At 45.3% G+C, this 22,009-nt stretch overlaps 1 protein-coding gene across 1 annotated transcript in view; it reads left to right on the plus strand.

The window, feature by feature from the left end:
• The window catches only part of LOC309542444 (uncharacterized protein), a gene marked incomplete at its 5' end in the record, with an annotated part of 53,716 nt that overhangs the window by 8,490 nt on the left and 23,217 nt on the right, over positions 1-22,009 (plus strand). The window contains 7 exons of the mRNA XM_082241244.1: positions 1,573-1,646; positions 10,420-10,544; positions 13,561-13,699; positions 14,425-14,577; positions 18,137-18,250; positions 18,963-19,092; positions 20,776-20,914. Of these exons, the coding sequence (XP_082097370.1) occupies positions 1,573-1,646; positions 10,420-10,544; positions 13,561-13,699; positions 14,425-14,577; positions 18,137-18,250; positions 18,963-19,092; positions 20,776-20,914 (874 nt within the window). The remainder of the gene's footprint in view (positions 1-1,572; positions 1,647-10,419; positions 10,545-13,560; positions 13,700-14,424; positions 14,578-18,136; positions 18,251-18,962; positions 19,093-20,775; positions 20,915-22,009) is intronic.

The following is a 22,009-nucleotide window of genomic DNA, read 5'->3' on the forward strand; positions in this document are numbered from 1 at the left end:
GGAATTTAGTTCCTGCTCAGCAGCACCCATCTCCTTAGCTCAGGCTTCCCAAACCCGAGGATCTTGTTGAGCAATAGCTTCCATCAGCCCCCAGACGATAGATTTTATCTGATTTTATCTATCAGATAAAAGAGGGAAACTGTTCACGGAGGCTTCATTTCAAAGGCCTGGAAACGATGCCTTATGAGGAACGGCTAAGGGAGCTGGGCATGTTTAGCCTGGAGAAGAGGAGGTTAAGGGGTGATATGATAGCCATGTTCAAATATATAAAAGGATGTCACGTAGAGGAGGGAGAAAGGTTGTTTTCTGCTGCTCCAGAGAAGCGGACACGGAGCAATGGATCCAAACTACAAGAAAGAAGATTCCACCTAAACATTAGGAAGAACTTCCTGACAGTAAGAGCTGTTCGACAGTGGTGTGTGGTGGAGTCTCCTACTTTGGAGGTCTTTAAGCAGAGGCTTGACAACCATATGTCAGGAGTGCTCTGATGGTGTTTCCTGCTTGGCAGGGGGTTGGACTCGATGGCCCTTGTGGTCTCTTCCAACTCTTCTAGGATTCTATGATTCTAGGCATGGAGACCCTTTTCGAACTATTTGAAGAACTGTTACGGTCAAGTGAAAATGAGGGCTGGGTTCAAATTATGAGCAGCGGGATGAAAGCAATGATAAGTGAAATAGAGGATAATTGTATTAGATAAAAATATGTCATATAAAACAATAGATTTAAGTCGGGGGGGGGAAGGTTAGGTATAAGTCTGGAATCAAAAAAAGGTAAGGCTGGGAAGTCAAAATTTTAAGAAAAACATATACAGTCATACCTCAGGTTGAATGTGCTTCAGGTTGAGTGCTTTTGGGTTGTGCTCCGCGGCAACCCAGAAGTAACAGAGTGTGTTACTTCCGGGTTTCGTCACTCGCGCATGCGCAGATGCTCAAAATGGCATCACGCGCATGCGCGGAAGCGGCAAAACGCGACCCGCGCATGCGCAGATGCACCGTCGTGTCTTACGTTCTATTCAGGATGCAAACGGGGCTCCGGAATGGATCCCGTTCACATCACGAGGAACCCCTGTATTGAAATTGAGCTAAGTTTGTAAAACTTGTGAAAATCAATAACAAAATTGTGTCAGAAAAAGGGTGCTCCTCTGTGGCCTACAGTTTACAGTTTGCAGCTTTTGACGGCACCCTTTGGGATCAGAAACTATAAGTACCGTATTTTTCGCTCCATAAGATGCACCAGACCACAAGACACACCTAGTTTTTGGAGGAGGAAAACAAGAAAAAAAATATTCTGAATCTCAGAAGCCGGAACAGCAAGAGGGATCGCTGTGCAGTGAAAGCAGTGATCCCTCTTGCTGTTCTGGCTTCTGGGATAGCTGCGCAGCCTGCATTCGCTCCATAAGACGCCCACACATTTCCCCTTACTTTTTAGGAGGGAAAAAGTGAGTCTTATAGAGCCAAAAATACGGTAAATAGTGCCTCATCAGGAGTTATGAAAATTGAATAGCACCCCTGGTGTGAAATTCAAGTCCTTCTGCCCAGCCACATTGACTTGAGGTTTTTCTATCTCTCGAAGGGTGCAAGCGGAAGGGGGAGCAGCCCCCTCTATCGCTGGGGCATCAGGAGATGGGATGAGCAGCCGCTGGAACGGTAGGTCTCCCTGCTCAGAGGAAGGGACTTACTCTCGAGTAAGGATCTATAGCAGCAGCAAGAGGAAACCTCCATCCCTGCAGGTCAAGCTTTGACAGGGAAACTCACTTGTCAATCTCACAAGGTCTTGCGATGTCGCATGATTGACATCTGATTGTCAAAAGCCTTGCAGAAATGATGGGGAAGGGAGAAAAAAAAGAGCAATTTTGCAAGCAAGGGTAATGGAGGAGACTTCTTCTGAGCTCTGCCTTTAATTGCAAAATAGAAATAGAAACACTTTATTGTCACTATAAAAAAATTCCTTCCAGTAGCACCTTAAAGACCAACTAAGTTAGTTCTTGGTATGAGCTTTCGTGTGCATGCACACTTCTTCAGATACACACATGTGCATGCACACGAAAGCTCATACCAAGAACTAACTTAGTTGGTCTTTAAGGTGCTACTGGAAGGAATTTTTTTATTTTGACTATGGCAGACCAACACGGCTACCTATCTGTAACTGTTTATTGTCACTGTACCACTTGTTTACAGTGAGATTAAATGAGTCCCCCTCCCCCCCAATCTCTCAGTCCTTGTTACACTCTGTGTGCTGTCATACGACCACCAACCCCAAACCTCAGCTGCAATGTTGCTGTCTTCCATTCAGCAGCCTCACAGCCCATGGGTAGAAACTGTTTGACCTGTTGGTGTGGCTTATCGTGCTTCTATATCTCCTGCCCAAGGTCAGGAGATTTAAAAGGTGATGGCCAGGGTGTGAGTCATCCCTGAGAATGTTCCTTGGTCTTCTGAGGCAACATCTCCTGTGATAACATGCAATGACGACCCATGATATCGTGTGCTGTCTTCACCCCCCTCTGTAGGGACTTTCTGTCCACAGCTGTCAAACCAGCGTACCACACCGTAATACAATATGAGAGAACACTTTCTATCATGGACTGGTAGAAGGAAATCATCGGTTGCTGTCTAACATTGTTCTTCTGCAAGACCCTAAGGAAATGAAGTCTCTGTTCGGCCTTCCTAACCACGTGGGCTGTATTGACCTTCCAAGTAAGGTCTTCACTAAGATGGACTCCCAGGAATTTAAAGAAAGAGTCTCTCTCCACACAGCCCCCCCCCCCCCGATATACAACGGGGCTAGCTCCCCTCTCTTCCTCTGAAAGTCCAACACCATCTCCTTTGTCTTGCCAATGTTTAGGTGCAGATTGTTCTCTCAGCACCATGTGGGTACCTTTTTTTTTTTTATTGCTTTAATATGAATATTGCTAGCTATTTTATTTTTTTTTTATAAAATTTTTATTGGTTTTACAAAATTTTTAAATAACAAACAAACACTTAAAAAGACAAACATACACGTATAGTTTCATACCATATTTTCATAAACCTCTTTTCTTGGACTTCCCCTCCCCCCCCCTTTCTGCATCCCAATGTCCATTATTTTTAGCAACTCCCAGTTGTTACTTCCAACCTCTGTCATCTTAGTCTTCTCTATATTCTGACCTTATACCACTGTATCCCTTTGTCTCTGAAAACCACAACACTTTAACATTCATTGAGTTTATAATAGTCCTTAAGGTAACTTTTAAATTTTCTCCATTCTTCTTCCACCGTCTCCTTTCGTTGGTCGCGGATTCTGCCTGTCATCTCAGCCGATGTCATATAGTCCATCACTTTCATCTGCCATTCTTCCAAAGTGGGTAGATCTTGTGTCTTCCAATACTTCGCGATAAGTATTCTTGCTGCTGTTGTGGCATACATAAAAAAAGTTCTGTCCCCTTTAAACACCAATTGGCTGACAATGCCCAAGAGAAAGGCCTCTGGCTTTTTAGGAAAAGTACATTTAAGTACCTTTTTCATTTCATTATAGATCATTTCCCAGAAAGCCTTAATCTTCGGGCACGTCCACCAGAGGTGATAAAAGGTACCTTCAGTCTCTCTACATTTCCAACATTTATTATCGGGCAAATGGTAGATTTTTGCCAGTTTGACTGGGGTCATGTACCACCTATAAACCATTTTCATAATATTTTCCTTTAATGCATTACATGCCGTGAATTTAATACCGGTGTTCCATAACCATTCCCAGTCAGCTGACATGATGTTGTGCCCAACGTCCTGTGCCCACTTGATCATAACCGATTTGACTGTTTCGTCCTGTGTATTCCATTTCAGCAACAAGTTATACATTCTAGATAAAATCTTAGTATTGGGTTCTAATAACTCAGTTTCTAGTTTTGATTTTTCCACCTGGAAGCCAATTTTCCTATCCTGTTTAAAAAACTCCATTATTTGACGGTATTGAAACCAATTTTGTACTTTATGTTTCAATTTCTCCTGGCTTTGTAGTTTAAGCTTATCTCCATCCTGTTCCAAAATTTCCCAATACTTCGGCCATCCGACCTCCATATTGAGTTTCTTCACTGCTTTAGCCTCCACTGGTGACACCCATCTAGGGGTTTTATTTTCCAACAAATCTTTATATCTTGTCCAAACATTATATAGTGCTTTCCTAACAATATGATTTTTAAAAGCGCTATTAGCTTTGTCATACCATAAATATGCATGCCAACCAAAAGCATTGTTAAAACCCTCCAGATCCAAAATGTCCGTATTCTCGAGGAGCATCCATTCTTTCAGCCAGCAAAAAGCTGCTGCCTCATAGTACAATTTTAAGTCCGGCAGGGCAAAACCCCCTCTTTCTTTTGCATCTGTCAATATTTTAAATTTAATTCTGGGCTTTTTGCCCTGCCAGACAAATTTCGAAATATCTTTCTGCCACCTCTTGAAACATTCCATCTTGTCAAGAATCTGCAAGGTCTGAAACAAAAATAGCATTCTAGGCAATACATTCATTTTAATCACCGCAATTCGGCCTAACATTGACAATTTCAAATTTGACCATATTTCTAGATCTTTTTTGATTTCTGACCAACATTTTTCATAATTGTCCTTATACAAGTTCACATTTTTAGATGTCAAATAAACCCCTAAGTATTTGACCTTCTTAACCACTGTCAGCCCTGTCTCTTCTTGGAATTTCTCCTTTTCCATATCTGTTAAGTTTTTTCCTAAAACTTTGGTTTTTTGTTTATTCAACTTAAATCCAGCTACCTGGCCAAACTGTTGTATTATTTCTAGAACCTTTTTCGTACTAGTGATTGGCTCTTGTAAAGTCAAAACTAAGTCATCTGCAAACGCTCTTAACTTGTAATGTTTAGCTCCGACCTGCACTCCTTTAACCTGCTGGTCATTCCTTATCATATTCAGCAACACCTCCAGAACTGAAATAAAAAGTAATGGGGAAATTGGGCACCCCTGTCGTGTTCCTTTTTCTATCTTAAGCTCCTCAGTTACTACGTTGTTTACAATCAATTTAGCCTTTTGTTCAGAATATATTGCAGCCATACCATTCTCAAAACCTTGGCCTACCCCCATCCCATGAAGGTTCTTCATCATAAAGCTCCAAGAAATATTATCAAAGGCTTTCTCCGCGTCTACAAAAATCAGTACTGCTTTAGTGTTTATATTCACCTCTAGCTTTTCCAAAATGTCTATTACATTCCTTACATTGTCTGCCAGGTGTCTTTTAGGGAGAAAGCCTGCTTGGTTCTTATGAATCCTTTCCATCAACACTCTTTTAAATCTTTTTGCCAAAATGTCTGCAAAAATTTTATAATCCACATTAAGTAGTGATATTGGGCGGTAGTTCTTCAGTTGAGTCTTTTCAGTCTCTGTCTTTGGTATGAGTGAAACATATGCTTCTTTCCACGATTCAGGTGCCTTCTTTCCCTCAAGGATCTCATTACAAACTTCTTTTAATGGTTGAGTCAACCATTCCTTCAACGATTTGTAATATCTAGAAGTCAGTCCATCTGGTCCTGGAGATTTGCCCAATTGCATGTTCTGAATGGCGGCCTCTATCTCTTGTTCTGATATTCTCTGGTTCAGATCCATCTTACTTTGATGAGAGATTTTTTGTAATCCATATTTATCAAGGAATTTGTCTAAATCTTCTTCGTTTTGCGAACCTTGAGTATATAGCTTTTTAAAATAACTCAGAAAACAGTTTCTAATTTCATTAGGTTTAGATATATTCTTTCCATCCACTTCTAGGCTTGTAACCGTATTCAATTTCTGCCTTTTCTTCAGTTGCCATGCCAGAAGTTTGCCACATTTATTTGCTGATTCAAATGTCTTTTGTTTCATTTGTTTTATCTTCCATTCAATCTCTTGGTTCATCAATTCCATATATTGTGTTTGATATAACTTGATCTCTCTTAGAATCTCCTGGGACTTTGGTTTTGTTCTTAATTTTTTCTCTCCTTCCTTTATCTTTTCCAAAATCTTTTCTTTTTTCTCATTTTGTTTTTTTCTCTTTATTGAATTTTGTTGAATCAAGAAGCCTCTCATCACTGCTTTACTTGCGTCCCAGATCACTCTCTTTTCCACGTCGGTCCTCAAATTTATTTCAAAATAGTCTTTTAAGGTTTTTTGGGCCTTCATAAGGATCTCCTTATCTCGAAAGAGGGTGTCATTCATTCTCCATCTGAATTGACCAGTTGTTGTAAGTTTCATCTCCATCCTCACGGCATTATGGTCGGAGCAAGTTTTTGGGCAGATTTCCACCTTCTTAACCTTTGGAGCCATACCACTAGTAATCCAAATTTGATCGATTCTGGTCCAGGTCATCATTGCTTGAGAGAAAAAGGTTCCCTCTCTCTCCAGAGGGTTCCTTGTTCTCCATATATCTATCAAATCCATGTTTTCCGTCATTTCGAAAAAAGTCTTAGGAAGTCTCCCTTCCTTGCTAACTGTTAGTCTTTGTGCCTTGTCCATGTTAGTGGAGACCACACCATTCATGTCTCCCATGATTATCATATTGTAATCCAGATAGTCCATCAGAGTTTCATGAAGTCTCTTAAAGAAGTCAGATTTACCTTCATTTGGTGCATAAATTCCCACAACTAAAAATTTTTCTCCTTGTAATTGTATCTCCACCGCCAGATATCTCCCTTGTTCATCTTTAAATATCATTTTTGGGGCCCATTTCTCTTTCACATATATTACAACTCCTCTTTTCTTAACTTTATCTGATGCAATAAATTCTTGTCCTAGTCTTTTATTTATAAGTAGTCTTCTATGGGCTCTAGTTATGTGAGTTTCTTGTAGACATATCAAGTCCAGTTGTTCTCTGTTCAAAATATGAAATACTTGTCTTCTCTTCAGAGGCCCATTAAGTCCATTACAATTCCAACTAAGGAATTGCAAAGCCATCTTATTATTTTTCTGAAACTCCTCCAACAGCTCCAAGTTGTTGCTCTTCTTCTGATGGTGGTGGTTTTTGTCCAAACGAGAGATTCAAGATGTCTAGTACTCTCCTCTGTTCTGCAAGTACGTCCACTGTCCCCTTCTGTAGGTCCTCCTGATTTCTTGCTAAAAATTTATCCTTGTCTTGAATAGTCTTTATCTTCACCTTCTTTCCCCTGTAATCAAATGACAGTCCTTGTGGAAATTCCCACCTGAAGCGGATAGAGTTTTTCTTCAGCAGAAGAGTCAAATCTTTGTAGAAGTTTCTTAAATCCAGAATATATTTTGGAATATCTTTAAAAATCTGTATAGCTGAATTTCCAATTTGCAAGGCCTTTCCAAAGTGTAGTCCTAATATTTTATCTCTTTCGTCCTTGGATCTGAATGTAATCAGGCAATCTCTAGGGGTCTTTCTGTCCTGCTTTTTGCCCAGTCTGAAAGCTGTTGTAATTTTGAATTCGTCTTCTTCAAGATCCCAGCAGTCAACAAACTCCCGTGTCAGATATTCCGCGAGATTGTCTCCTTCATTCTCTGGAATCAGTCTTAATTTTAAGTTTCTCTCTTTTCTCTGTAACTCCCACAGGGCCAAAGTTGCGTCGTGTTCATAAACCTTCTTAGCGATCGGCTCTAATTTCTCTTGTGTCCCTTCAGCAGTAACTTTGGCATCTTCAGCAATTTTACGCGTAGTAGCATTTTCCTCCACCAATTTATTTATTGATTCTGTATTCTGGTTTAGTCTTACTGATATTTCTGTTAATTTTTGTGTATTTTCTGAAGTCTGTTTTGTCAGAGACTCCAAAGATTGATTTATTTTAAGCAGGGCTTCTGTCACGGCATCCATAGAGACAGCCGTCCCTTTTTCTTGTCCTGTTATTCCTGCAGATCCAGTAGCTACGCCTGAAATTGAGCCTCTTTTCTTTGTCTGTTGCTGCAGCTGCTGCTGTTGTTGTTGCTTGGTCTTGGCTCTTGTAACTATCTCTTCTTGTGAGCCACTCATGTCAAGGTCGTTTCCCACAGGAGCTATTCCCAGTTGGAAAATTCCACTGTCCCAAGCTGTGCCAAGTTTTACTTTACCCTCTAGAGGGAGCAAATCAAAATGGCCAAAAATAAAATGTCCAAGTACAAAGACAAAGGAGAATATCCAAGGATGTAAAAAGAAAAGTTTTTTAACACAGTTAAAGCAAGTATAACTGGAGGCTTGTAGCTACAAATTGCCACAGTTTCCCAGTATATACTGTTTCATCTTGTAATGTACTGTAGCCAGGCACTGTATAAACTTTGTATCGCAGTATCACTTTTACAGGAGGAAGTCAGTTCAGTGTTCTATTGTCCTAAAAGGCAGACCGTTTCATACTTTTGTTAGCTGAGACAGCAGAGGATTTTTTACTGTAAATAGGTTGTGCAGTTACTAAAGTCTCTTTCACCTCCCCTCTGCCCTGCTAGCTAGAGGGGAGATCTAAGGTCTGAGTGTCCGGTTTAGTTATATAAAAGCAAGTTTCAACGGATGCAGATTTAGAGTTCCGTTGCTTTCACTTTCATGCAGTCGGGGGGAGGGAGACTTCCTTGATTTAACCTCCCCGCTTTTAGTCCGATTTTCAGAATTTAAGGGGTCCCAATTGTTTTCAATTCCTACTCACGGGAATTCAGTCCAAATTTTCTTTCAGGAAGGAATCGGCGCTCTCCGCTTATGGCGACGCGGCTTCACTCCGCAGGCTGGGTGACGACTCTCAGCACCGCGCTCACTCCCGATGCCGCTCCGTAGCCTTTAAAAAGGCTCTTTCGCAGTACCGGGGGGGCGCAAAGGTGCCCACCGAATCTCCTTGTTCTCAGGCTTCAGCGCCTGAGATTTTAGGGGTCCCCCGCTCGCCGTAGCGGGTAAGACCCAAACTTGCGGAGCAGTCCTTCTCCGGAGCTCGGAGGTAGGACCGCCATTAAGCGCTGGCACCGACCGGAAGTCGAATATTCCATGTGGGTACCTTTTGAGCCTCCCCCCTTTCCCTGGTGGCTTTTGTAGAGGATCATGGCCTTATTTATTTTGTTTTATTTACTGGAATTTATATCCTGTTTGGCTTTTTCATAAGCAACCACAAAATGGTTTGGAATTGTAGAACTGTAGAGTCGGAAGAGACCGTGAATCTCAGCCGTCCAAAAACCTCCCAGGAAGGAGAGTCTGCTACCTTCCAAGTCCTTGGGGAGTCTGTTCCACTGCTGAACAGCTTTTACTCCCAGAAACTTCTTCCTGCTGTTAAGTCAGAATCTCCTTCCTTCCTTGGTTCTCAGACTTATTCCGTTCCGGAAGTCTGTTCCGAAACCAAAGTGTTCCAAAACCAAGGCGCGCTTTCCCATAGAATGTAATGCAAAACGGATTCATCCGTTCCAGACTTTTAAAAACAACTCCTAAAACAGCATTTTAACATGGATTTTACCATCTAACGAGACCATTGATCCATAAAACGAAAGCAATAAAGAGTGTACTGCAGTCACAAAATCAATCAATCAATCAATCAATCAATAGCTGAACTGGGTTCCACACAGTTACAAAAACAAAACAAAAAGAGCCGTGAAAACAAAAACGTGAAATAAATAGCAAAAACAGAGAGATCTCAGCGTAACACTCAAATTGGAAGTGTGGCACTCAAACTGGAAGTGTGGCACTCAAAACGGAAGGGTAACACTCAAATCAGAAGTGTGGCACTCAAATCAGAGCATGTTCGGCTTCCAAAAAAAGTTCGCAAACCGGTACACACACTTCTGGGTTTGCAGTGTTTGGGTTCCAAGTTGTTTTTGCACGAAGGCATTTGAGAACCAAGATACCACTGTAACCAGAATCCATTGGTTCGAGTCCTACCCTCCAGAGCAGAAGAAAACAAGTTTGATCCATCTTCCATGGGGCATCCCTTCCGATATTGGAAGATGGCTCTCAAGTCACCTCCCATTACAAGACTGCCAGCATGCAAAATGCCTTTCAGTGATGCCTTTCTCCCTCTTGCCAGTGTCAAAGCAGAGGGTGTACCTTGCAAGGCACATATATGCCTTTGCAAGAGGGGCAAGCTCTCAGAACAGCAAGTCAGGTGCCTTCTGTTGGGATTACACTGCAGATGTGTGGGATTATTGCATGTCAATTCCAGCACAGATTGCTGGAGTCTGAACGGAACTTCTGCTCTGTATTGCTTTTGTTTTCGGTCTCTCTCAGAGAAGATGGCAAGGAGAGATGCCATGTTTTCTTTGCCCTGATTTATGTATAATAAATGCGTAGTTTAGTATGTGTCCACGCCTCAAGCTTCATCTGTTGCTCAGTTTATGCTGCTGAGTAATGTGTGCTCAAGGCTACTTGGCTTGAGTCACAGACACACGTTGGAGGAGCAGAGGTCGATGGATCTCCGCAGCGGCAAGGCTGAGAGGGAGATGCTCCAGCGGGGGCCGAGCTGGCTTTTCATCCCCTGATTCCGAACCCTTCTCTCTGCCACAGGTGGGACTCTGGGGGTCTGAGCACCCTGCTTGCGGAGGAGGCTTCCGGGGTGCTGGCAGCGCTGGAGCGGAAATACCGGGTTCTCCAGAGGAAACTGTGCGCTGAGATGCTGCAGGCACACTATGGTGAGAATGTGGGGCACAGCAGTGGGGCAGAGCAGGAGTTGCATCTGGGGAAGGGGGCAGTGATGACCCAGATGAGGGAAGAGCAAGCCAGTAGGCTGGATGTCCAGACATAAGAAGATCCCCTCGCTTAAGAGAAAGGGCCACCAAGATGTGGTGATCGACTAGGTTAGTGGATTTTTTATTTTAGCAAAATGTACCGGTATACGCCACTTGGTTGTAAAAACACCCTGAAGCGGTTCAAAGGACTAAAATTCTCAGTTATAAACACTAAACAAAGAATTAATATTGAGATAAAGCTAAAAGGAGATGAAGCCCAAGTAACACCACATTGAAAAAAACACGTAAATGTAATAGACTGTATAATAACAATTGTAAAGTTATTTACTAGATACTGCTCAAAATTGTGAGCTCCCGTTGCTCGGTCCCAGCTCCTGCCAACCTAGCAGTTCGAAAGCACGTCAACGTGCAAGTACAGTGGTACCTCTGGTTGCGAATGGGATCCGTTCTGGAGGCCCGTTCGCAACATGAAAGGAACGCAACCCGCAGCGGCATGTCTGTGTACACGCGGGTCGCGATTCGCCGCTTCTGCTCATGCGTGTGACATCATTTTGCACATCTGCGCATGTGCGAGCGGCGAAACCTAGAAGTAACCCTTTCCAGTACAGTGGTACCTCGCAAGACGAATGCCTCGCAAGACAAAAAACTCACTAGACGAAAGGTTTTTTTCGTTTTCGATTTGCCTCGCAAGACGAATTCCCCTATGGGCTTGCTTCGCGAGACGAAAACGTCTCGCGACTTTGTTAAACCGTTAAAACCGTGCTTCGCAAGACGCAAAATTCGCTAGACGGCAAAACTTGCGGAACGAATTAATTTCATCTTGCGAGGCACCACTGTACTTCTGGGTCGCCGCGGGACATAACCTGAAAGAACATAAAATGAAGTGGTCGTAACATGAGGTATGACTGTAGATAAATAGGTACCACTGCGGCAGGAAGGTAAATGGTGTTTCCATGCGCTGCTCTGGTTTGCCAGAAGCATCTTAGTCCTGCTGGCCACATGACCCAGAAAAACTGCAGACAAACACCAGCTCCCTTGGCCAGTAAATTGAGATGAGCGCCGCAACTCCAGTCGCCCGTGACTGGACCTAATGGTCAGGGGTACCTTTACCTTTACCTTACTCCTCATAATTAAATACAGCTTCTCATAATGTCAAAATCAACATCGTGACATAACGTATTAAAATGTAGCTTATTCAGTTGACCACCAAGTCCAGTATTTACAAAATGCAGTTCCCATTTTGTCAGTCCCGTTGTTGTTGTTTAGTTGTTTACCCCCCAGACCAGAGCGCGCCAGGCACTCCTGTCTTCCACTGCCTCCCGCAGTTTGGTCAAACTCATTTTAGTAGCTTCGAAAACACTGTCCAACCATCTCGTCCTCTGTCATCCAGTGTGGTGTAGTGGTTAAGAGCGGTAGTCTCGTAATCTGGGGAACCGGGTTCGCGTCTCCGCTCCTCCACATGCAGCTGCTGGGTGACCTTGGGCCAGTCACACTTCTTTGAAGTCTCTCAGCCCCACTCACCTCACAGAGTGTTTGTTGTGGGGGAGGAAGGGAAAGGAGATTGTTAGCCGCTTTGAGACTCCTGAAGGGGAGTGAAAGGCGGGATATCAAATCCAAACTCTTCTTCTTCTTCTTCTTCTCCTTGTGCCCTCCATCTTTCCCAACATCAGGGTCTTTTCCAGGGAGTCTTCTTTTCTCACAAGGTGGCCAAAGTCTTGGAGCCTCAGCTTCAAGATCTGTCCTTCCAGTGAGCACTCAGGGCTGATTTCCTTCAGAATGGAGAGGTTTGTTCTTCTTGCAGTCCATGGGACTCTCAAGAGTCTCTTCCAGCACCAGAATTCAAAAGCATCCATTCTTCGGCGATCAGCCTTCTTTATGGTCCAGCTCTCACTTCCATACATCACTACTGGAAAAAGTCAGTCCCGTAGTACATTCGTATTCTAATTTCTTCATCTTCTCTTGTCTTTTTCTGTCTGACGTATTTCTTAGAAGACTACAACATTAAATCATTTGAATACTGGCACTGGTAGATGCTGGCAAAGGCAGACAAGACAAGGATTCCTGGATATTCCCCTGTTTCGCCCCAAGGGGCTTCATCAGCCGTGCGTGGTTCATTACTGCATATAACAGCTACATGGAACTTATTCATGATAGATTTTCAGTCATGGCCAAATCTATCACGAATAAGTGCCAGCATTTTGTACGTACTGGACTCGGTGGTCAACTGAATAAGCTATATTTTAATACGTTATGTCACAATGTTGATTTTGACATTATGAGAAGCTGTATCTAATTTTGAGAAGTAAAGGTACCCCTGACCATTAGGTCCAGCCGTGGCCGACTGGGGTTGTGGCGCTCATCTCAATTTATTGGCCGATGGAGCCGGTGTACAGCTTCTGGGTCATGTGGCCAGCATGAATAAGCCGCTTCTGGTGAACCAGAGCAGCGCACGGAAACGCCGTTTACCTTCCTGCCAGAGTGGTACCTATTTATCTACTTGCACTTGACGTGCTTTCAAACTGCTAGGTTGGCAGGAGCAGGGACCGAGCAGCGGGAGCTCACCCCGTCGCGAGGATTTGAACCGCTGACCTTCTGATTGGCAAGTCCTAGGTTCTGTGGTTTAACCCACAGCGCCATCTGCGTCCCTAATTTTGAGAAGTAGTTTCTAGTAAATAACTTCACAATTGGTATTTATACAGCCTATTACGTTTACGTGTTTTTTCAACTGGATTTGCATAATATGGGCATTCTAGTGGTTTTGCCCATGTAACATCTACATAGAATTGTAGAGTTGGGAGGGATCTCGAGGATCAACGCGTCAAAGCCCCCTGCAATGGAGAAATCTTTTGCCCGACGTGGGGTTTTGAACCCACAACCCTGAGAGTATGAGTCTCATGCTCTGCCAACTGAACATGTAGACTTAGGGTATCTCTCTCTCTCTCTCCACCCCCCACTTCAGGGCATCCGGTTTGGACCTCCCTGTCTCAGGCCGCAAAAGAGGACAAGCTCTCTGAGCTGGAGACCCTGGTGGATTTCGGCCTGCGCGAGGGAAGTATCCTGCCCCTCTCCAGCCTGCCTGGGGCGCAGCACGAAGTCAGGTGCACTCAGTACATGTGTGAAAGTCCAGCTGGGGGCATGGGCACCAGGGCCAGATTTAGGTCTGATGAGGGCCTCAGCTCCTGAAGGTAATGGGGCCCTTTCTATGTCCAGCTGTCCTTTGTCAACAACAAATTGTCACTGTTTTTTGTGTGGAATATATGCTATATGGTAATTGATGGACCTAATAGGTATCTCAAGCCATTTGCACATGTGGCCATCCAACTAGTCCATGCAGAATGTAAAGGCAAAGGGACCCCTGCCCAGTAGGTCCAGTCGTGGCCAACTCTGGGGTTGCGGCGCTCATCTCGCTTTATTGGCCGAGGGAGCCGGCGTACAGCTTCCGGGTCATGGCCAGCATGACTAAGCCGCTTCTGGCAAACCAGAGCAGTGCACGGAAACGCCGTTTACCTTCCTGCCGGAGTGGTACCTATTGATCTACTTGCACTTTGATGTGCTTTCGAACTGCTGGGTTGGCAGGAGCAGGGACTGAGCAATGGGAGCTCACCCCATCGTGGGGATTCGAACCACCGACTTTCTGATTGGGAAACATTATTACTTCAGGAAGAGCATAGCCAGCAGCCATTCTTAGCCCTCTGCACTATTAATGTGTCTAATCCCTCCTGTGGGAGGGAGTTCCACAGGCTAACTCTGTGCTGAACAAAGAAGCGTTTTCTTTTATCTTTCCTGACCCTTCCAACTTTGTGCGACCTTTTTTGCTCATCAGATCTGGGGCACCGAAGGCGGGCGATACCAACGGGGGACCCCTCGACCCCTCGGTCACAGAGGGCACAGCAGCCCACGCCCTCCTGCAGTTGCGGCGCAGGAGGCAGGCAGAGACGGCGGCTCTGCTGACCCACCGGCACCTCCAGGGCGGCAGGTGAGGTTTGGAAGAGGGACATGTCTCCAGAGCAGAAAGTGTTGAGTTGGTTTTCCGTGTCATCCTTGTGGGAATGTTCAGGGATGCAGGAGAGGATATATTGTTCGATTACAGCCTTTCCAACTTGTGTTAACAAGTTCACAATTTTAGCAGAGTAACATTCCCCTTTTTAATCTCACAGCGGATATGTTTGCTGAGGGTTGGTAAAGCCTCTATAATAACTGTTCTGGTATTTCCCCCTTATTCCCGCATAAAAGATAAGACACGGCACAGTTTCTATAAAAGTATAAAAAGAGTTTACTCACTCACATTCTGTTCACAATCGGATCCCAGAAGGCAGACTTAGCTTAGAAAAGTAACATATACCTGGAAACTATCTCATAAGGAGACAGTCCCTTTGTCCTCTCTTGGCCGGAAGCCAATTGTGAACAGAATGTGAGTGAGTAAACTCTTTTTATACTTTTATAGAAGTATAAAAAGAAGCCAAGAGAGCATCTTTGGCTAAGCAGATGTTGCTTCTTCGATGCATGTAGTCAAAAGAGAGAGATGGCTGCCCTGCCCTGTGCTTTTGTCGTTACCTGCACAGGTGAGGCCACGCCCACCTCTAGTCACATGCAGAGGAAGTCTGTCCCAGCCCAGAGGGAAACAGGAAGTTGACCTGCTGGCTGGACAAACATTCCTCCCCAGGTGTAAACATGTTCACTCTAGGAATATTGTACTTGACTGCTCTTGTGTTTCACATCCCACAATCTTGTGGGCCTTTCTCAGCTCTGTTGTGGTGATGCTGGGGACTGAACCGGAGACCTTCTGCATAGAATCGTAGAATTGTCGAGCTGGGACCCCAAGGGTCATCTAGTCCAACCCCCTGCAATGCAGAAATCTCAGCTCAGGCATCCCTGACAGATGGCCACCCAATCTCAGTTCCAAAACCTCCAAGGAAGAAAAGCCCACCATCTTCTGAGGGAGTCCGTTCCACTGAGGAACAGCTTTGTTAGAAAGTTCTTCCTGTCAGAATCTCCTTTCTTGTAACTTGAAGCCACGGATTCGAGTCCTACCCTCCAGAGCAGGAGAAAACAAGCTTGCTCCCTCTTCCATGTGACAGCCCTTCAGATATTTGAAGATGGCTGTCATATCTTCTCTCAGTCTCCTCTTTACCAGGCTAAACATACTCAGCTTCTTCAAGGGCTCCTCACAATGTGTCAGGCTTCGTGGAATTGGCTTCCTTCCACGTGGCAGTAAATAATATAAATAATAATAATAATTTTCTATTTATACCCCACCCTTCCCGGTTAGATTGCAATGTATCCTCTCCCATCCCCTGCTCATCCGAAGATGAGGCTTTCTGGATATTTTATTTTAATAAATAATAATAAATTTTTATTTATACCCTGCCCTTCCTGGTTCAAAAACCAGGCTCAGGGCGGCTAACAACAAATTTAAAACACTTAATTGAGGCAACAAAAAATAGCATAAAATACAGTATAAAACGTGAATAACAATTCAGAATTCAAAAATCAATTTAGGGGGGAAATCCATCTAATAAACATTGGATGATCCCCAGGGCTGGCTGGCTAAATTAGTCCTGTTTGGGCCAGTGAGGAGACCAGGGGAGAATTAGCTGTGGGATCCCAGAGTGGGTAATCTTCATAAAAAGGGGAGGGGAGGGAAGGGAAGGGAAGGGAAGGGAAGGGAAGGGAAGGGAAGGGAAGGGAAGGGAAGGGAAGGGAAGGAAGGGGAATAGAAGATCAGGCTGAATTCAAATTAAAGGCCAGGCGGAATAGCTCTGTCTTACAGGCCCTGCAGAAGGAAGTTAAATCCTGCAGGGCCCTGGTCTCATGGGACAGAGCATTCTACCAGGTCGGAGCCATCACTGAGAAGGCCCTGGCCCTGATGGAGGATAGTCTGACTTCCTTAGGGCCCGGGACCTCTAAATAAGAAGAGATCAAATAGAAGGAACGTCTTAACATTTAGATTCTTTAATAATCACTGTGAGAGAGAAAAGAACCCGTTCATCCTAGAATGGCAGTGCTCCCAATTAAGGCTCCACCCCTATTAATCTACATCACGCCTACATCTTGTAAGCTGAGCTTGTATCCTCTGCGTTTTCAGTTCCCAGACTTTCTGAGCTCTTCTCGATCTTGGGGAGGGTGGTGGAGGAATGCTGTGAATCTGATAACCCTCTCCCTTTCAGTGTTTCTTCTCCTAGCTGTTCCCCATCCAGTATTTCCCAGCTTCTGCCTTCTGAACTGTGCCCCTCTGCAAACCACTGTTCCAAATCTATACTGTCCTGCTCCTGAGAAGATTCAGGATCCGAGGGAAGGGGGTGTCTCCCACCATTCTTCCTCAGTGGAACCCTTCTCAGCACGGTCCCTGACATAAGGCTTGGTTTCCAGACCCGTGATCATCTTTGTCACCCTCCTCTGCACGCCTCCCAGCTTGTCAACACCCTTCAGAAATTGGGGTGCCCAGAACTGGACACAGTATTCCCGGTGTGGTCTGACCAAGGCAGAAAAGAGTGGGACTATTATTTCCCTTGATCCGGACACTAGACATCTGTTGATGCAGCCTGGGTAAAGGTAAAGGTACCCCTGACCGTTAGGTCCCGCCGCGGACGACTCTGGGGTTGTGCGCTCATCTCGCTCTACAGTGGTACCTCAGGTTAAGAACTTAATTCGTTCCGGAGGTCCGTTCTTAACTGAAACTGTTCTTAACCTGAAGCACCACTTTAGCTAACGTGGCCTCCCGCTACCGCCGCGCCGGCATGTGATTTCTGTTCTCATCCTGAAGCAAAGTTCTTAACCCGAGGTAATATTTCTGGGTTAGCGGAGTCTGTAACCTGAAACGTCTGTAATCTGAAGCATCTGTAACCTGAAGCATCTGTAACCTGAGGTACCACTGTATACGCAAAGGGAGCCGGCGTTTGTCCACAGACAGCTTCCGGGTCATGTGGCCAGCATGACTAAGCCGCTTCTGGCAAAACCAGAGCAGAGCACAGAAATGGCGTTTACCTTCCCACCAGAGTGGTACCTATTTATCTACTTGCACTTTGATGTGCTTTTGAACTGCTAGGTTGGCAGGAGCAGGGACCGAGCAACGGGAGCTCACCCCATCGCGGGGATTCGAACCGCCGACCTTCTGATCGGCAAGCCCTAGGCTCTGTGGTTTAACCCACAGCGCCACCTGCGTCCCTGTTGGTGCAGCCTAGATGCATGCAAAACATCTCCTCAAGGCATGGAACTAGAGAGAAAGAGACGCCCCAGGCTTATATTTCAGGGACAACTGTGCTGAGCCTTCCAGTCGGTGTAGAGAGTACTGAGCAAGATGGATCAAGGCCCTGACTTGCCTTCCCATTAAGTGAAGGCCCATAGCTCAGTGGCAGAGGGCCAGCGGCCCATGCAGAAGGTCCCAGGTTCGATCCTAAATGGCATCTCCTAAATGGCATCTCCAGCCCTGTTTGGGCTGGGAGAGGCCCCTCCATGAAAACCTGGAGAGTCTCTGCCAGTCAGTGCAGGCAACACTGAGGTAATGGATCCCCTAAGCTGCCCCCCTCTCTCTGTAGCAACCCAGAAACCTCGCGCCAACTGTTACATCTGCACGCACAGACGGAGCTCGTCCACCAGGAGGCATCGTTCCCAGCTGCTCTGCTTGCGATAGAGCTGTTCTTGGGAGAAAGGTGAGCCTGTGGTTGGGGGGCCTTGGTGGGTCTCCCCAGCTCTCGCCGGAAGGGTGCAGGGTGGCCTATGCAAGCAGGCCATCGCTTGGGACAGGGAGAACATCTTGATGGAATTGTGTGTTTTAATTACAGATCGTTTTTATAGTTGAGAACCACTTAAAAAGCTGGTTTGGTAGGTAAAAGGTAAATAAAGGTAAAGGGACCCCTGACCATTAGGTCCAGTCATGACTAACTCTGGGGTTGTGGCGCTCATCTCGCTTTCCTGGCCGAGGGAGCTGGCGCACAGCTTCCGGGTCAAGTGGCCAGCATGACTAAGCCACTTCTGGCGAACCAGAGCAACGCACGGAAACGCCGTTTACCTTCCCGCTGGAGTGGTACCTATTTATCTATTTGCACTTTTGTGCTTTCGAACTGCTAGGGTGGCAGGAGCAGGGACTGAGCAACGGAAGCTCACCCCGTCGCGGGGATTCGAACCGCTGACCTTCTGATCGGCAAGCCCTAGGCTCTGTGGTTTAACCCACAGCGCAGTATATAAATCAATAATAATAATAATAATAATAATAATAATAATAATAGACTTTTAGAGTTGGAAGGGACCCAGCCCTGCTACAATACAGGAATCATAGCTAAGGCAAGCAGCTTAGATGCTAATTCAGATCACGACAGGCAGCTCCTATTCAAGGCTGACTCCGTGGGACTCTTCCTTTGGCAGGTTTTGGGACTCGCAGCCCATCGAACCCGGAGCCCGGCACCTGGAGTTGGCTCGGCTGCGGCTTGCCGCAGGGAGTGGACCAGCATCGGCATGGCAGGAGGCCAAACCTGCGCCAGGAAGATTGATGGCGGTAAAACCAGGATGATCAGCCAAATGGGATATTGGTGCTTGCCAACTAGAGGCGAAGGGGAACATTTAACAGCAGAGAAAGGGCCCAAGTGTGGCTGTCAGGTTCCTGCCTTTAAAAGAGCCCCTTCTCTGCTTCCTCACGAGTTGCTGATCTGTGCGTGCCTGCAAATGGAGCGAGGCAAGCCCAGAGCTGTTACTCATACAGAGAGACAATGGGCACATCCCTTTCTGGGGAGGACTTTCTGTTGGGAAACTGCCCAGGGAGTGGTCAAACGCACCATTCATGACCAATGCAGCAATACAACAGGTTGAAGAACAGCATATCCTTCAGAGAGGCGGCAGGCACACTCCTCCTGGTAGGCTGGGATGGCAGGAGCCTTTAAGCTGCGCATTTTTCACAGCCCAGCAATAAAGTTGCGCTTTACTTTTTGCAAACCCCTTTGGCAAAGATGTAGGATGTGATGCATAGATAGCAGTCAAGTACAACATTCTTTGTTTTCCTAGAGTGGACATGCAGGGGAATGTTTCCTCCAGTCAGTAGAAAACCTCCTGTTTCCTCCTGAGCTGGGACAAACTTCCTCTGCATGTGATTAGAGGTTGCGTGACCTTACCTGCCCAGGTAACACAAAAGAACAAGGCACGCTGCACACTCTCTCTTTTGACTTCCTCTCCATCGTAGGACCAGCAGCTTTTTAGCTAGAGATGCACAAAGGGACTATTCCCATATGGGGTAGATTCCACATGTATATACTCTGTAGCTAAGTCTGCCTTCAGGGATCCATCTGTGAACTGAATGTGTGAGTAAACTTCTTTTATGTATACTTTGCAGAAGATTATGTCGTGTCTATTCTTTTTAAGGGGGAGAAAAGGGGATTACAAGGAATCCTAATACTGAGAAGCAGCTTGCAACAAGCTAACCGCTATGTGTTTAAAAGGGGAATGTAAACTCCGCTAAGTAAAGGAACTTGCTAGCACAAATTAGGAAGGATATTATTAAACAATATATCCTCTCCTGTCTCCCCGAACATCCCCACAAAAGAAGGGGGTTGTTTTTAAAAGGAGGCTGTTTGCCCTGTTTGAATAACGCTGCCAGAATTAAGGCGAGATGGAAAAAGGCACATAAAATAAGAAACTTGCTTCAAATGCACAGCTGTTTTACGTATCCAAGGTCAGGGCCTTTGTTGTTGTTTTTTTATAAGATATTTATTTTAAAAAATTGGATATAAGAAAAAAAAATAAAAAATAAACATACAAAATAATAAACAATTAAAAACGCACATTAATTTTCAATGACAGAACTTCCATACCCTTATTTCCTCCGACCTCCTCATACTTCCCTTCTTTGTATTCCAGCTCAATTTGTTAGTTCAGCAAATCCTTACTATTAAACTTTTACCCATTTATAATCCTTTTTTCATGTCTAAGCATTACAGCTGGAAACCACTTAGTTTCTATCCAACATCTTTCTAACATTCATTCATTTTACAATAGTTCTTTAAATAGTCCTTAAATTTCTTCCAGTCTCAAGGTCAGGGCCTTTGGACCTGGCTGAATGTTGCCCCCAGTATGGAAACCTCCTCCCCTTGCTTTCACCACCTGGGCTCGGGTAGCGCATTCATAGAACAATAGAACTGTAGATGTGGGGCCACGGAGGCCATGTGTGTTTCTCCTTCTCGCCCCATAGCAGGTGCTGCTGGACCGCCTGCTGCTGCAGCAACAGAGGGACAGATCCTGCCTGATCCAGATCTTGTTGGCTCTTGCTGAGCCAGAGGGTGCCCAGGAAAGAGGCCGTGGCAGAAAGCAGCTGACCTCCTTGGGAGCAGGTACAGCAATGGAAGGAGTGTGAGAGAGAGAGAAATTCCAGCGCTTACCCAGGTTTGCTTTCCCTGGAAGGAGGGACAGTGGAGACTGTGGTGTCTTTAGGATATATGGCTTTATTTACACATTGTGCTGGGCCCGGGGGTTAACCCGAGCCACGCAGTTCAGGTCCTCCCGAATCCAAGGATTTCGTGAGGAGTCAGTACAACAGGGCCAAGGCAGGAAACCAGGCAAGGTCAGGCACAGGGGCTCAGGTAGGCTCCAGAAAGCAACAATGTTGGTCCTGTAACCTGGGGCGGGGTCTGGCCGCCTTTTATCTCTGACGGGGTAACAGCCGGTTCTGATCCCCCGGTGACTCACCTCCCTGTCTCGCCCAAAGGGATGGTTTCGCTTTTCCAATTTCTCGCATTTAGAATCCTGGCTGCAGTTGTGGCATACATGAATGGTGGTCTAACCTTCTTCTTAATTTCTGTTGTCATGATTCCTAATAAAAAGGCCTCCGGTCTTTTTAAGATTAAATGAGCATTCAGATAACTTCAACAGTGTAAATAAGTTTTGATGGATGCGATAATGGAATACTGAATGGTATAGTTTTTGTAAAATATGCAGGGATTTAAGATACCGTATTTTTCGCTCTATAACACGCTCCCAACCATAACACACACGTAGTTTTTAGAGGAGGAAAACAAGAAAAAAATATTCTAAATGAAACAGTGGATGTATGATTTTTGTGGTTCATGCTGTGGCCACAGACATGTGATCTGACAGTGAGTTTGGGGTAGCCTAATGCAAAAATCCTGAGGATCCAGGTGGATCCGTGCTTTGTAACCACGTTTTAAGTGGGGAGGGAAGGAAAAGCACTCAAGGGACAAGGAGCACGCATGGGGTGGGTGGAGAAGGAGCTTTTCGGGGATCTGAGGGGGGAGGAGGGAGGGGAAGAGCACTGTTGCTTTAAAGGTATACTTAAGGTATTTGCCCTGTGCCTGGGGTTTTTTTCCATTTAACAGTTTGCAGCCTTTTCCTTCCGCTCCTTGTTTTGAGGCAGAATAGATTTGAGCAAGTGAGGAGGACTTGGATTGCAGGGGATTTGCCATTAGCTG

Source organism: Podarcis vaucheri (genome assembly GCF_965113315.1).
Source record: "Podarcis vaucheri genome assembly, chromosome: 10".
In the NCBI taxonomy this organism is placed as follows: Eukaryota; Metazoa; Chordata; class Lepidosauria; order Squamata; family Lacertidae; genus Podarcis; species Podarcis vaucheri.